The sequence below is a fragment of the Muscardinus avellanarius genome, assembly GCF_963383645.1.
Source record: "Muscardinus avellanarius genome assembly, chromosome: 1".
Classification (NCBI taxonomy): domain Eukaryota; kingdom Metazoa; phylum Chordata; class Mammalia; order Rodentia; family Gliridae; genus Muscardinus; species Muscardinus avellanarius.
The window spans coordinates 220,867,224-220,882,381 of NC_137786.1; the positions used below are offsets into that span (position 1 = coordinate 220,867,224).

Sequence of the window (15,158 nt, forward strand, 5' to 3'; positions counted from 1 at the left end):
CACAATACTGCGATTTCTCCTCTGTGGCCCGCAATTTGACTCACTGTTCTTGAGTACGTAGATGTAGCTGTACTGGACTCGGTGAATTCCCCTCCTGCGTTTTAAAGAGGCTCCGTCCTCCAGTATTACATACCCTCTGATTGGTCACATTAGTTGCTTCACTATAGGGCCCTTTCTATAGCTCAACCTCTTCCTGTTGCCCTTTTACTCCTAGTTATTGCTGATTAAGAGAAGCGTCTGATTTATATTTTCTGCGATATTTCTCTGTGCATGCTGCGTTGCAAGTTCCGATCCCACTCTTGATGGTCCCAGTAGTGGCATGGCTACTCAGTGGACTGATCCAGACCTCGCTGGCTCAAGCAGCGGCCTTGCCTCATGGGAGGCCCCAGTTCTGGTCTCGCTGGCCCCTGAACCGGTCTAACCCCTAAGCTGGCTTTGGTCCCGACCTTGGAGGCCGCAGGAGTGAACTTGCCTCACGCCAGGCTCCGATGCTGGCCATTGGCCCCTGCACCGGTCTAACCCCTTGGCAGGATTCCAATCCCGGCCTCGGAGGCCCCAGCACCAGCCTAGCCTCATGGCAGGCTCCAATGCCAGCCTCGTTGGCCCCAGCAACAGCCTAACCCCTCGGCAGGCTCCAATCCCGGCCTCGGAGGCCCCAGCACTGGTCATGCCTCAAGGCAGGCTCCGATGCCGGCCTCGCTGGCCCCAGCACCGGCCTAACCCCTTGGCAGGCTCTTATCCTGGCCTCAGAGGCCCCAGTACCGGCCTTCTCTCAAGGCAGGCTCCGATGCCGGCCTCGCTGGCCCCAGCACCGGCCTAACCCCTTGGCAGGCTCCGATCACGGATTTGGAGGCCCCAGTGCCGGCCTTGCCTCAAGGCAGGCTCCGATGCCGGCCTCACTGGCCCCAGCACCAGCCTAACCCCTCGGCAGGCTCCGATCCCGGCCTCGGAGGCCCCAACACTGGTAATGCCTCACGGCAGGCTCCGATGCTGGCCTCACTAGCCCCAGCACCGGCCTAACCCCTCGACAGGCTCTTATCCTGGCCTCAGAGGCCCCAGTACCGGCCTTTCCTCAAGGCAGGCTCCGATGCCGGCCTCACTGGCCCCAGCACCGGCCTAACCCCTCGGCAGGCTCCGATCCCAGCCTCGGAGGCCCCAGCACTGGTCATGCCTCACGGCAGGCTCCGCTGCCGGCCTCGTGGGCCCCAGCACCGGCCTAACCCCTCGGCAGGCTCTTATCCTGGCCTCAGAGGCCCCAGTACCGGCCTTGCCTCACGGCAGGCTCTGATGCCAGCCTCGCTGGCCCCAGCACCGGCCTAACCCCTCGGCAGGCTCTTATCCTGGCCTCAGAGGCCCCAGTACCGGCCTTCTCTCAAGGCAGGCTCCGATGCCGGCCTCGCTGGCCCCAGCACCGGCCTAACCCCTTGGCAGGCTCCGATCACGGATTTGGAGGCCCCAGTACCGGCCTTGCCTCAAGGCAGGCTCCGATGCCGGCCTCACTGGCCCCAGCACCAGCCTAACCCCTCGGCAGGCTCCGATCCCGGCCTCGGAGGCCCCAACACTGGTAATGCCTCACGGCAGGCTCCGATGCCGGCCTCACTAGCCCCAGCACCGGCCTAACCCCTCGACAGGCTCTTATCCTGGCCTCAGAGGCCCCAGTACCGGCCTTGCCTCAAGGCAGGCTCCGATGCCGGCCTCACTGGCCCCAGCACCGGCCTAACCCCTCGGCAGGCTCCGATCCCAGCCTCGGAGGCCCCAGCACTGGTCATGCCTCACGGCAGGCTCCGCTGCCGGCCTCGTGGGCCCCAGCACCGGCCTAACCCCTCGGCAGGCTCTTATCCTGGCCTCAGAGGCCCCAGTACCGGTCTTGCCTCACGGCAGGCTCTTGGCCCCAGCACCGGCCTAACCCCTCGGCAGGCTCTTATCCTGGCCTCGAGGCCCCAGTACTGGCCTTGCTCAAGGCAGGCTCCGATGCCGGCCTCGCTGGCCCCAGCACCGGCCTAACCCCTCGGCAGGCTCTTATCCTGGCCTCGGAGGCCCCAGTACCGGCCTTGCCTCACGGCAGGCTCCGATGCCGGCCTCACTGGCCCCAGCAGCGGCCTAACCCCTCAGCAGGCTCCGATCCTGGCCTCAGAGGCCCCAGTACCGGCCTTGCCTCAAGGCAGGCTCCGATGCTGGCCTCGCTGGCCCCAGCACCGGCCTAACCTCTTGGCAGGCTCCGATCCCGGCCTCAGAGGCCCCAGTACCGGCCTTGCCTCAAGGCAGGCTCCGATGCTGGCCTCGCTGGCCCCAGCACCGGCCTAACCTCTTGGCAGGCTCCGATCCCGGCCTCAGAGGCCCCAGTACTGGCCTTGCCTCAAGGCAGGCTCCGATGCTGGCCTCGCTGGCCCCAGCACCGGCCTAACCCCTTGGCAGGCTCCGATCCCGGATTTGGAGGCCCCAGCACTGGTCATGCATCAAGGCAGGCTCCAATGCCGGCCTCGCTGGCCCCAGCACCAGCCTAACCCCTCGGCAGGCTCTTATCCTGGCCTCGGAGGCCCCAGTACCGGCCTTGCCTCACGGCAGGCTCCGATGCCGGCCTCACTGGCCCCAGCAGCGGCCTAACCCCTCAGCAGGCTCCGATCCCGGCCTCAGAGGCCCCAGTACCGGCCTTGCCTCAAGGCAGGCTCCGATGCCGGCCTCGCTGGCCCCAGCACCGGCCTAACCCCTTGGCGGGCTCCGATCCCGGATTTGGAGGCCCCAGCACTGGTCATGCATCAAGGCAGGCTCCGATGCCGGCCTCGCTGGCCCCAGCACTGGCCTAACCCCTCGGCAGGCTCCGATCCCAGCCTCGGAGGCCCCAGCACTGGTCATGCCTCAAGGCAGGCTCCGCTACCGGCCTCGCTGGCCCCAGCACCGGCCTAACCCCTCAGCAGGCTCTTATCCTGGCCTCAAGGCCCCAGTACCGGCCTTGCCTCAAGGCAGGCTCCGATGCTGGCCTCGCTGGCCCCAGCACCGACCTAATCCCTCGGAAGGCTCTTATCCTGGCCTCAGAGGCCCCAGTACCGGCCTTGCCTCACGGCAGGCTCCGATGCCGGCCTCGCTGGCCCCAGCACCGGCCTAACCCCTCGGCAGGCTCCAATCCCGGATTTGGAGGCCCCAGTACCGGCCTTGCCTCAAGGCAGGCTCCGATGCCGGCCTCACTGGCCCCAGCACCGGCCTAACCCCTCGGCAGGCTCTTATCCTGGCCTCGGAGGCCCCAGTACCGGCCTTGCCTCACGGCAGGCTCCTATGCCAGCCTCACTGGCCCCAGCAGCGGCCTAACCCCTCGGCAGGCTCCGATCCCGGCCTCAGAGGCCCCAGTACCGGCCTTGCCTCAAGGCAGTCTCCGATGCCAGCCTCGCTGGCCCCAGGACCGGCCTAACCCCTTAGCAGGCTCTTATCCTGGCCTCGAGGCCCCAGTACTGTCCTTGCCTCAAGGCAGGCTCCGCTGCCGGCCTCACTGGCCCCAGCACCGGCCTAACCCCTCGGCAGGCTCTTATCCTGGCCTCGGAGGCCCCAGTACCGGCCTTGCCTCAAGGCAGGCTTCGATGCCGGCCTCACTGGCCCCAGCACCGGCCTAAGTCCTCGGCAGGCTCCAATCCCGGCCTCGGAGGCCCCAGCACTGGTCATGACTCAAGGCAGGCTCCGATGCCGGCCTCACCGGCCCCAGCACCGGCCTAACCCCTCGGCAGGCTCTTATCCTGGCCTCGGAGGCCCAAGTACCGGCCTTGCCTCATGGCAGGCTCTGATGCCAGCCTCGCTGGCCCCAGCACCAGCCTAACCCCTCAGGAGGCTCCGGTCCCGTCCTCGGGGGCCCCAACACTGGCCTTGCCTCACGGCAGGCTCCGATGCTGGCCTCGCTGACCCCAGCACCGGCCTAACCCCTCAGCAAGTCCGGACCCGACCTCGGAGGCACTAGCACAAGCCTTGCATCATGGCAGGCTCCAATGCCGGCCTCGCTGGCCCCAGCATCGGTCTAACCCCTCTGCAGGTTCCAATCCCGGCCATGGAGGCCTCAGTAGTGGCCTTGCCTCACAGCAAGCTCCGATGTCGGCCACTGGCCCCGGCGCCCGCCTAACCCCTCAGCAGGTTCCAATCACTGTCTCTGTGGTTATTATTTCAAAGGTTCCAGTTGTAATGTATCAGATCTCTGCCTCCCCCGAATATTGGCCACTGGCATTGCCACTGCCTCCACCGTTTCAAATCCTTCCCAGGCTCTTTTTCCACTCTGAATGTTGTCCAGTGTTCCTAAGCATGCGTGATGATAGCATTCGACATTTGGTGTAATTTCTCCAAAAAAATAAAGTTGGTAAGATCCGGTTTCTGCTTCTCCTGAATACATGTCTCCACCACCATCGCGGAGAACTCTTTCAACACCGCATTTCTCCTTGGTCTCCGCTAAACTCTCTCCTTATATGTGATGTCTGAGATTCTTAACAATATAGAGAAATAGCAGTCCTCTTTCACGGCGAATTTTTCCATAAGTTCCAGTGCATTTAGATAAGTTTTGTCTGCATCTCCAGTGTCCTGGCATCCATAACGGCTTTCTTACCACCTCTCCGATATTTTTCTTTATCATTTTCTGTTCTGGGCCCAGTTTCTCCAGGGGTCTGGCGTGCTACTCGCAGTTTGGCCCGGGGCCCAGAGTCCCGTGACCCGGGCCCCAGCTGGCGTGCCCTGTGCTCGACCCCCGCTCAGAACCCAGCGTCTTACTGGGCCTGGTTTCTCCAGGGGTCTGGCGTGCTACTCGCAGTTCGGCCTGGGGCCCAGAGTCCCGCGACCCGGGCCCCATCTGGCGTGCCCCGCCCGCGACCCCCGCCCAGAACCCAGCGTCTTACTGGGCCTGGTTTCTCCAGGGGTCTGGCGTGCTACTCGCAGTTCTTCCTGGGGCCCAGAGTCCCGCGACCCGGGCCCCATCTGGCGTGCCCAGCCCGCGACCCCCGCCCAGAACCCAGCGTCTTACTGGGTCCAGTTTCTCCAGGGGTCTGGCGTGCTACGCGCAGTTCGGCCTGGGGCCCAGAGTCCCGTGACCCGGGCCCCATCTGGCGTGCCCCGCCCGCGACCCCTGCCCAGAACCCAGCGTCTTACTGGGCCTGGTTTCTCCAGGGGTCTGGCGTGCTACGTGCAGTTCGGCCCGGGGCCCAGGGTCCCGCGACCCGGCCCCGGCTTTTTCAAGAATTGCTTTTTAAAAGGTTTGCATTAAGCCAGGTGTGGCACTGCATGCTTGTAATCCCCAAATCTGGAAGGCAGGAGGATCTGAGTTCTCGGACAGCTTCAGCTACTTAATGAGGCCCGTTGCAACTCAGTGAGACCCTCTTTCAAAATAAAGAATAAAAAAAAACAGGACTGGAGGTGTAGCTTGGAGGTAGAATGCCCCTGGGTTCCATTCCCAGACCCGCAAAAAAAAAAAGTTCTTGGGTTTCAATAGTTAGACCCTGTTTCAAAACAGGATCTCACCCTGACCGGGCATGGTGGCACATGCTTGTAATCCCAGCATTCAGGAGGCTCAGACAAGAGGATCACAGTTTGAGGACAGCCTCAGCTACTTAGTGAGGTTCTTTGCAACTTAGTGAGACCCTTTTTGGGTGTGACTCAGAGGTAGAATGCCATGGGTTCCACCCCCAGTATCGCAAAAAAAAAAAAAAAAAAAAAAAAAGGATCTAACCCTGAATCAAAAAGATGTTGTCCTCTGGGTTTAACCTCCATTACCCCCCAAAAAAAAATTATACCAACACTGGGAAAAATATAACTCTCAACCACGCATATTAATACTGAGAGAAAATCTAGAAAATGTTTAAGTATTTACATAATATACGTCTAGGAAAGTATCTTGCTGTTCCAGAACCCTGGGTAGCATTCTAGTTGACACTTCGGTGTCACTTTTCACTGGAGCGCATATCAGTTTCTCAGAGTTTACTCATTTTGGGGAAGCTGGATGTTGACTCATTCCTGGCTTATACTTAGCAAACCGGCTCTTTTTGTTTTTTGTGTTACTAGGGATTAAACACAGGAGCATTCTATCTCTGAGCTACATCCCCAGCCTTATTTCATTCATTCATTCATTCATTCATTCATTCATTTTTGGTGATACTGGGGGTAGAACCCAGAGGCTTTCTACCTCCAAGCTATACTCCCAGACCTATTTTATATTCTATTTGGAAACAGGGTCTCACTAAGTTGCTGAGAGCCTCACTAAGTAGCTGAGGCTGGCTTTGAACCTGTGTAATCCTCCATCTCAGCCTCCCGAGCCACACAAGCGTGCGCCACCACGCCCAGCTTATTCTCTTATTTTGAAATAGGGTCTCACTAACTTGTGGAGGCTGGCTGCAAACCTGTGATCCTCCTGTCTCTGCTTCCCAAGTACTGGCATTACAAGCATGCCACCACGCCTGGCTCCAACTTTAATTTCTAAGGAAAATCAGGCAGAACGGCAGACCACCACACAGAAGCCATGTTACCTATATGATGGATGGTTTCCTTGATGACCTCACACTCTATTGGCCATCTTGGAGCCTGCAGTGTCCCGCTGCTAGAGAAAAAGGCGAAGAGTTCTCGGGGTTCTCGAAGACGTGGGCTAACGTCACCCAACTCATAAAGAAGCTGTCTGCTCCGCAGTGGTGAACTCAACATAAATGAATCTGCCAAAGGGAAGAGACAGTGCAAGAATAGCTTCCTTTCCCTCCTCGGGAACTTTACTGCTCATCCATAACAATAACTTTAGGCACTGCAGTAAAACATTAGCATACATATACAATCTCATGGTATGCATTTCTCTTTTGTCGGGAGTATGGGGTTAAACTTGGGGGGAGTTCTAGCACTGAGCTATATCTCTAGCCACCCTGTCCTTTTTGTTTTACTGGGTATCAGACCCAGGGGTGTTCTAACACTGAGCTATACCCCCAGCACTTCTTATTTATTTCTTGGAACTGGGAATTGAACCCAGGGACATTCTACCTCTGAACTACACTGCCAGAGCTATTTATTTTATTTTGAAACAGAGTCTAATGAAATTGTGGAGTGTGCTGCTAAGTTGCTGAGGCTGGTTATGAACCTGCATACTCCTGTCTCAAGCTCTCAAGTACTGGTATTATAGGCATGTGCTACTGTACCCAGCTCAGAGTGTTTTTTCTTTCTTTCTTTTTTGCAGTACTGGGGATTGAACCCAGAGGTATTCTACCTCTGAGCTGCACCCCCAGCCTTATTTTTTATTCTTTATTTTTGTGGTACTGGGGGTAGAACCCAGAGGCTTTTCTACCTCCGGGCTATACTTGCAAACCTATTTTTATACTTTATTTGGAAAAAGTGTCTCACTAAATTGCTGAGAGCTTCACTAAGTACCTGAGGTTGGCTTCGAACCTATGCAATCCTCCTGTCTCAGCCTCCCAATTGCAGGGATTACAAGCGTGTACCACCACACCCAGCTTATTCTTTATTATTTATTTATTTGTTTATTTTTGGTGGTACTGGGGTTCCTGGAAACCCTTCTACCTCCGGGCTACACTCCCAGACCTATTTTATGCTTTTTAATTTTTGGAAACAGGGTCTCTTAAGCCAGCGCGGCTGGCTTCCAACCTGCGCGATCCTTCTGTCTCCGCCTCCCAAGAGCAGAGATTACAAGCGTGCGCCACCACGCCTGGCTTATTCTTTATTTTGAAACATGGTCTCACTAAGATGCTTAAGGCCTCACTAAGTTGCTGAGGCTGGCTGAGAACTTGTGATCCTCCTGTCTCAGCCTCCCAAGTACTGGGATTACATGTGTGCATACCACACCTGACTAGTGTGTGTGTGTGTGTGTGTGTGTGTGTGTGTGTGTGTGTGTGTGTTACGAGGGATTGAACCCAGGGGCATTCTACCTCCAAGCTACACCCCAGCCCTATTTTTTTAATTCTTTATTTTGAAACAGGGTCTCACTAAGTTAAGGAGGGCCTCACTAAGTAGTTATAAAACTGGATCCTCCTGTCTTAGCCTCTCAAGTACTGGATTACAAAAATATGCCACCACACCTGTCTTACCACAGCTAATTTTTTTTTTTTTTTTTGTACTGAGGATTGAACTTAGAGGCATTCTACTTCCAAGTTACATCCCCATTCCTATTATTTGGAAAAGAGGCTCTCTCTAGGTTTCTGACCCTTGCTACATTGCTGAGGCTAGCTTTGAACCCAGGATTCTCCTGTCTCAGCCTTGCAAGCACTGAGATTACAAGCGTGTACCACCAAGCCTGGTTTAACTTTTTTTTTTTTGGTGGTACTGGGGGTGGAACCCAGAGGCTTTCTACCTCTGGGCTATACTCCCAGACCTTTTGTTTTCTATTTTATTTGGAAACAGGGTCTCACTAAGTTGCTGAAAGCCTCACTAAGTAGCTGAGGCTGGCTTTGAACCCGTGCGACCCTCCTGTCTCAGCCTCCCAAGCGTGGGGATTACAAGCGTGCGCCACCGCGCCCGGCTCTGGTTTAACATTTTGAGTGAGGCTGCTCCCTTAACCTCTCCCCACATTAGGCCTTATTCTTCTCAATTTCTGGAGGAGCTGACAATGCAGTAAGGTTCTGGGAGTGGGTCACATATACCAATTATTACTCACATAGAAGTTTCTCCTTTTGCAGATTGTGTGGTATCAAATTATCTCTTTCTCCAGTAAAAGAGCCATTCGACAGGCTCTGAGGATTATTCTTCCAAATATGCTGATGTGTAGTTGCGTTTGGTAAAGTGCCTCTCTGAGCTAAGAATAGATGGTTTAATTAAAGTTGGTGGCAGGCTGCTCATTAATCTAACATCGAGGCTAACACCCAAACCACCACCACTTCTGTGACTACCCATCACCACAAGTTCGTTTTTTGGTTCTGGTGATTGAGCCCGGGGCATTCTACCTCCAAGCTACGGCCCCAGTCTTATTTTATTTTTTGATGGTAGTAGGGATGAAACACAGGGGCATTCTATCTCCGAGCTACTCCCCCAGCCCTATTTTCATTTTTTATTTTGTAACAGGGTATCTCTAAGTAGCTGAGGCTGTCCATGAACCTGGATTCTCTCATCTCAGCCTCCCAAGTACTGGGATTGCAAAGATGCGCCACCACACTTGTCTTATTTTTTGTTCTAAAACAAGGTCTCAGCCGGGCGTGGTGGCACATGCTTGTAATCTCAGGATCTGGGAGGCTGAGATAGGAGGATCCCAGTTTGCAGATAGCCTCATTGGTTCGAAGCCAGCCTCACTGGCTTAAGAGACCTTGTTTTCAAATACAATATAAAATAGGTCTGGGAGTGTAACCTGGAGATAGAAGGGTTTCCAGGAACCCCAGTACCACACACACACACACACACACAAAAAAAAAAAAGTATAAAATATCTGGGAGTGTAGCCCAGAGGAAAAAGGGTTTCCAGGAACCCCAGTACCACCAAAAAAAGAAGTGGCTTCAATAAGTACAAACTTATAATTCCAGCATTTGGGAAGCTGAGACAAGAGGATAAAGGTTTGTGGACAGCCTCAGCTACTTAGTGAGGCCCTTTGCAACTCAGTGAGACCCTGTTTCAAAATAAAGAATAAAGGGGGGTGGTGAATTGGCTCGGACCACCCTCCCCACATGCCACATGGGGCTGTAACTATCTTCTGTATTTCTATCTTTTTAATAAACTTCTTTAAATCTTCAAAAAAAAATAAAGAAAGAATAAAAAATAGGGCTGCGGGTGTAGCTTGGAGATAGAAAGCCTCTGGGTTCCATCCCCAATACTGCAAAACAAACAAACAAACAAATAGAGTTGTAGATATAGCTCAAAGATAGAATATCACTGGGTTCAATCCCTAGTAACACACACACACACACACACACACACACACACACACACACACACAGAGTCAAGAGTCAAGCCTGGCATGGGACGCATGAAATACTTGAGAGGCGGAGACAAGGAAGATTGCAGGTTTGCAGTCAGTCTCAGTTACTTAGTGAAGCCCTCCACAACTTAATGAAACCCTGTTTTAAAATAAAGACTAAGGGCCGGGTGTGGTGGCGCACGTTTGTAATCCCTGTGCTTGGGAGGCTGAGACAGGAGGATCACACGGGTTCGAAGCCAGCCTCAGCTACTTAGTGAGGCTCTCAGCAACTTAGTGAGACCCTGTTTCCAAATAAAATATTAAAAAAAAGGTCTGGGAGTATAGCCTGGAGGTAGAAAGCCTCTGGGTTCCACCCCAGTGCCACCAAAAAAAAAAATAAATAAATAAAATAAAATAAAAGATTAAGCTGAGTGTAGTGGCACACACTTGTAATCCCAGCATTCTGGAGGCTGAGACAGGAGGATTGAGGTTCACAGACACCCCTAGCTACTTAGTGAGGCCCTTTGCAACTTAGTGAGACCCTGTTTCAAAATAAAAAATAAATAAAGACTAAAAAATAGGGATGGGGTATAGCTCAGAGGTAGGATGTTCTTGAATTCAATCCCCAATACCGCAAAAAAAAAAAAAACATTTCTTGCGAAATTTGTCGATAGATTTAGTAAAATCCCAGTAATTTTTCATTTGTTTAATGTCTACATTTTTTTTTTCAGTGCTGGGGATCCAACCTAGAGCATGGTACATGCTTAAGTATTCTACCACTGAACTACAGCTTCAGCCCGTCTCTGTGTGTGTGTGTACTAAAATGTCACAGGCCAATTCTAAAATTTATATAAAAGGCTAGGGATGGGGCTCTCTGGGTTAAATGCCCAGCATCATACACATACATACAAAACAAAATAGAAATGCAAAGACTCAAGAAAGCCAAGATACTTTTAAAGAACAAATTGGGAGGATACACCTTTTCAGATATCAGGACTCTTTTAATATCATGCAGTATGTAAGAGATGTTGATATTGGTGCAAGGATAGACAGACAGATGAATGGAAGAGGAAGCCTAGAACAGCCGGGCATGGTGGGGCATGCCTGTAAGTCCAGTACTTGGAAGGCTGAGGGGAGGGGGAGGATCGGATCGGAGACCAGCCTCAGCAATTTAGTGATCAGCTGTTTCAAAACAAAATACAAAGAGCTGGGGAGTGTAGCTTGGATGTAAAATGCCCCTGGATTCAATTCCCTGTACCAAGGGAAAACAAAGAGAAAAAAGAAGTCTAGATCAGAGCTTTGTATCTTAGTATAAAGTATCATTTGACAGAGGTGACACAAATCAATAGAGGTAAGAAATAATTTTCACTAATAGGACTGAAAACTTGTTTATTAGCTTAGCCAAGCACAACTCTTCCACTTAATGAAAGAATTCACCTCCTAAGCCCAGTAAAGGTGATAGTGGATAGAGAATCGGGTATTACCTTTAAAGTAGCCGTAATACCGTTCATGATGATATATAAAGTCCTCATAGGGATCAGGAAGAGTCTGTGAAAGGAAAAGCCATCTCTATCAGCAAAGCCCTTTCCAACGCCACTCATTTTTTTTCTTTATGTGGTGCTGAGGATTGAATCCAGGAGCCTTCTACCTCCAATACCTCCAAACTACATTCCCAGGCAGGACTATTTTGCTTTTTTTTTTTTTTTTTTTTTGCGGGTCTGGGGATAGAACCCAGGGGCATTCGACCTTCGAGCTACATCCCCCTGCCCTATTCTTTATTCTTTATTTTGAAACTGGGTCTCACTGAGTTGCGGAGGGCCTCGCTAAGTAGCGGAGGCTGTCCGCGAATCGCGATCCTCCGGTCTCAGCCTCCCAAATGCGTGTGCCACCACGCCCGGTGTTCAATGGTACTAAGTTTTTAACAGTGCACAAACATTTCTGCACAGGCAATCAAGTCCATGCAAATTGGTCTATCTTCGGGTTCAAGATCTCGAGCTGGACAAAGGCGCCACCAGCATGTACCTTCTATCTAGGACTGAGTTTCCGAGGACTTCTGAGGAGGGGTGTGTACCGACCTGCTTTACCTCGGTTTCCAAAGCCGGGAACATGTTACCTCCGCATGGTACACTGACAGCCAATCAGTGTCTTGGCGTCGAGCCGCAAAGCCTGCCTAATTTCCAAAAGCGCCGCTGATTACACAGCTAGAAACCAGAAGAGCTCAAGTGAGGCAAGTGCCCGCGCCGCCTTTCGCCCCGACACCCACACCTCCCACTCACTCCAGAAAGCCCGCACCCGCCCCGCGGCGCACCTGAGCGGCCAGGCGGGGCCGCGCGTCCCCCCGCCGCCTCTTCCCGAGCTGCCCGGACCCTCGCTGGCCTCATACTTCGTTCTCCAAGAGAAAGGAGCCACCCGCCACCAGGTCGCCGCGGGAGAGAGAAGGAGCAGGGCGGGGCACCCGGCGGAGTCTCACGGGCAGTTAAAAAAGGGAGTCAGTTGAAAGAGCCGGTCTCGCGGGCCCAGGGAGGTGTGGCCGCCACCTGGAGCCGGCAGGGTGAGGGCGGCAGGCGTGGGGTGCAGCGGCCGGGGAGCCGCGCCCGCCGCTCGCCCACCCGAGGGCTCGCCGCGCCCGGCGTCCGGCTCGCCTGCTACCGCTTTCTGCGCGGGCTCGGGTTGCCTAGCAACCGCCAGCAGGAAGCTGGAGGGCAGAGCGGCGGGCGCAGCGGGGCGGCTAGTAGGCCCCGCCCCCAAGACGGACAGCCGGGCGGGCGATTGGTTCCATCTTTGGGTGGGCGGGGGGAGCGCTACCTCGGAGCTACATTTATTTACAAGTAGGGTCTGAGCTGGGTGTGGTGTAGCAAGCTTGCAATCCCAGTACTTGGGAGGATGGTTCCAGGGCAGCCTCAGCAACTGTGAGGTCCCTGGCAACTCAGTGAGATCCTATTTCATAATAGAAGGGCTGGTGTTAGAGCTCGGAGGTACAATGCCCCTGGGTTCTATCCCTAGTAAAACACACGCGTGCGCGCGCACACAGTCCCCAGTAAAACACACTCACTCCACCAAGGCCGGGTGACACAGCCCCAATCTGGGGATTTGAAATTGGACTCAGGCGAACAGAGCCTGTAGTCAACAGATTTCAAAGCTTATTCGTTAACCCTGTTTCCAGTAACGGACTCATTGCTCTAAGGAGGCTCTTTCCTTCGTCACCTTATATCCAGTACCTTCCACATGGAAAAACTAATAGAAACAGGGTACCCAATGCAAACCAGACAAGACTTATCAAACTGGCAGATATATATAAATGCTTCCGTAGGACTGCAAAACACTGGTGCTTACTCTGCAGCAACTCCAAATCTGGAAAATGGTTAGGCAGTTAAGACAAAAGCTTTAATAGCTTGTTGATTGCCTTTATTTGCAGAAATTTACCCTATGGAAAAAGACAATTTATATACAAATGGGCACCCCAATTTATTAGAATAATAGTAAATAAATCCAACACACTATAAGTAAAAAAAATTTAATTATATGCAAAGGAATATACTATAATAAAACTCAAACCATTGTCTTTGGTTAACTTTATATGAACACAACAACCATGTCTACATTACATTTATGATCAGCTATGTATTCCTTATAAAAAAAAAACACTACAAAGCACCTTTATTTTTTCAAAATGTTAACCACATGTCATCACTTCATTATTAAGGTCAAATATTGGCCAAGACTGAGTAGCAGCTCCCAAAACAGGCCACACAGCACCATCCAGTGCTAGAAGCCTGTTCTTCTAAGCCTGCCCTTCCATCCCATCACCCCTCTTCATGATCTTGCTGCTCTTTTTCCTGAGAACTGTTCAATGTTTGCACATGTCTTGCACCATATTTGATTAGTAAAAATTTGATGTAAAATTAAGTGCTGATTACATAATTGTGGAGTGACAGGCTTAAAAGAGCAAAGGTATAACCAATGAGAAGTATAAAAAGAGCTTTATTAGTGCATATATACAAATTTACAAGGTCTGAAACTGGAGAAATACAAACAGCTTTTAACCACAATTTGCTTTTTCCTCAGTTTAAAGTGACTTTACCTGATTGTGACACAATAGAAAATACAGAACAATAAACTGCTTTTTAAATATTGGAATTTTTATGGAGAACACATTTGCATGTAGAGGGGAGGTGAATTCTGGAACAGGGTTAAGACAATGCAGACAGTGGCTCTTGTTATACTTGCTGCCATATACTTGGAAGGAATTTCTGAAAAAATCAAGGATATGAACACCTGCTGCTATTGCTGCTTGTATTAAAATTTAAATATGCCATCTAATGTGTAAAGTGACTACCAGTTTAGGACTTGCGAGAAAAGACTACTGTAAAGAGCGGTTGTCGGCACGAAGTGTGCCACTTGACAGACCTGGGCGCCGGAGGAGTGGCTTGAAGAGGAGGTCCAAGAGATGGTGGTGAGCGCAGTAAGCAAGGTGGAACAGAGCTGCCTTCGTAATTGCACTTGTTCTGGAGTAGAGTCAAGGAGGGAGAGCGCCACACTAGGACTGGAACGAGCCTCTGGAGGCAGGGAAATCCTTCACTTTTTGTCAGCGTGTCCTTTACAGAGGTCATATTCCTTGATGACATGTTTCTTAAGACTGACCAATATCTAACATGCTAAATCTGCCAGTGTGAGAATAAAGGCAACAGGTCAAAGCTATTCTGATCACCTCACCCTTCAACAAAACAGAAAAATTCCGTTTCGGGAATGGACAACTTTGTACGGATGTGTTCTTGCCCAGGAAATGCATGTGCTCTCCTCCATAACATTTAGAGTTTATTTGACCAGAGTGAAGCTAGCTACGACTCTGAACACAAAAAAGAAATTTAAAAATATTTTTTATACTATGTGTTTGGAGCCATTTTCCTTCTCTTTAATCTTGCTCGCCAATCCTCAGGAAGGGCTTCAAAATTAGCATTTCTCTCTGCCATGCCGCTGTAAAAATAATACATGTTATTACTTCACTGACAAGAAAAAGAACCAAACTCTTGTGTGTGTGTGTGTGTGTGTGTGTGTGTGGTACTGGGGGTGGAACCCAGGGGCTTTCTACCTCTGGGCTATACTTCTCAGACCTATTTTTACATTTTTATTTGGAAACAGGGTCTCCTAAGCCAGCGCGCGCGGCTGGCTTCGAACCTGCGCGATCCTCCTGTCTCTGCCTCCCAAGCGCGGGGATTACAAGCGTGCGCCACCATGCCCGGCTTTTTATATATTTTTATTTGGAAACAGGGTCTCACTAAGTTGCTAAGAGCCTCACTAAGTAGCTGAGGCTGGCTTTGAACCTGTGCAATCC

General features: G+C 52.0%; 2 protein-coding genes across 3 annotated transcripts in view; both read right to left on the reverse strand.

Moving 5' to 3' along the window:
* The window catches only part of AGBL2 (AGBL carboxypeptidase 2), a gene marked incomplete at both ends in the record, with an annotated part of 49,388 nt that extends 37,454 nt beyond the window's left edge, over positions 1 to 11,934 (reverse strand). Inside the window, 4 exons of the mRNA XM_080718043.1 lie at positions 6,480 to 6,659; positions 8,600 to 8,737; positions 11,311 to 11,374; positions 11,902 to 11,934. Of these exons, the coding sequence (XP_080574169.1) occupies positions 6,480 to 6,659; positions 8,600 to 8,737; positions 11,311 to 11,374; positions 11,902 to 11,934 (415 nt within the window). The remainder of the gene's footprint in view (positions 1 to 6,479; positions 6,660 to 8,599; positions 8,738 to 11,310; positions 11,375 to 11,901) is intronic.
* A 2,775-nt stretch (positions 11,935 to 14,709) lies between these two features.
* The window catches only part of FNBP4 (formin binding protein 4), a gene marked incomplete at both ends in the record, with an annotated part of 59,543 nt that continues 59,094 nt past the window's right edge, over positions 14,710 to 15,158 (reverse strand). For both annotated transcript variants that reach the window (XM_080719555.1, XM_080719554.1), the window contains one exon: positions 14,710 to 14,800. In XM_080719555.1, the coding sequence (XP_080575681.1) occupies positions 14,710 to 14,800 (91 nt within the window). The remainder of the gene's footprint in view (positions 14,801 to 15,158) is intronic.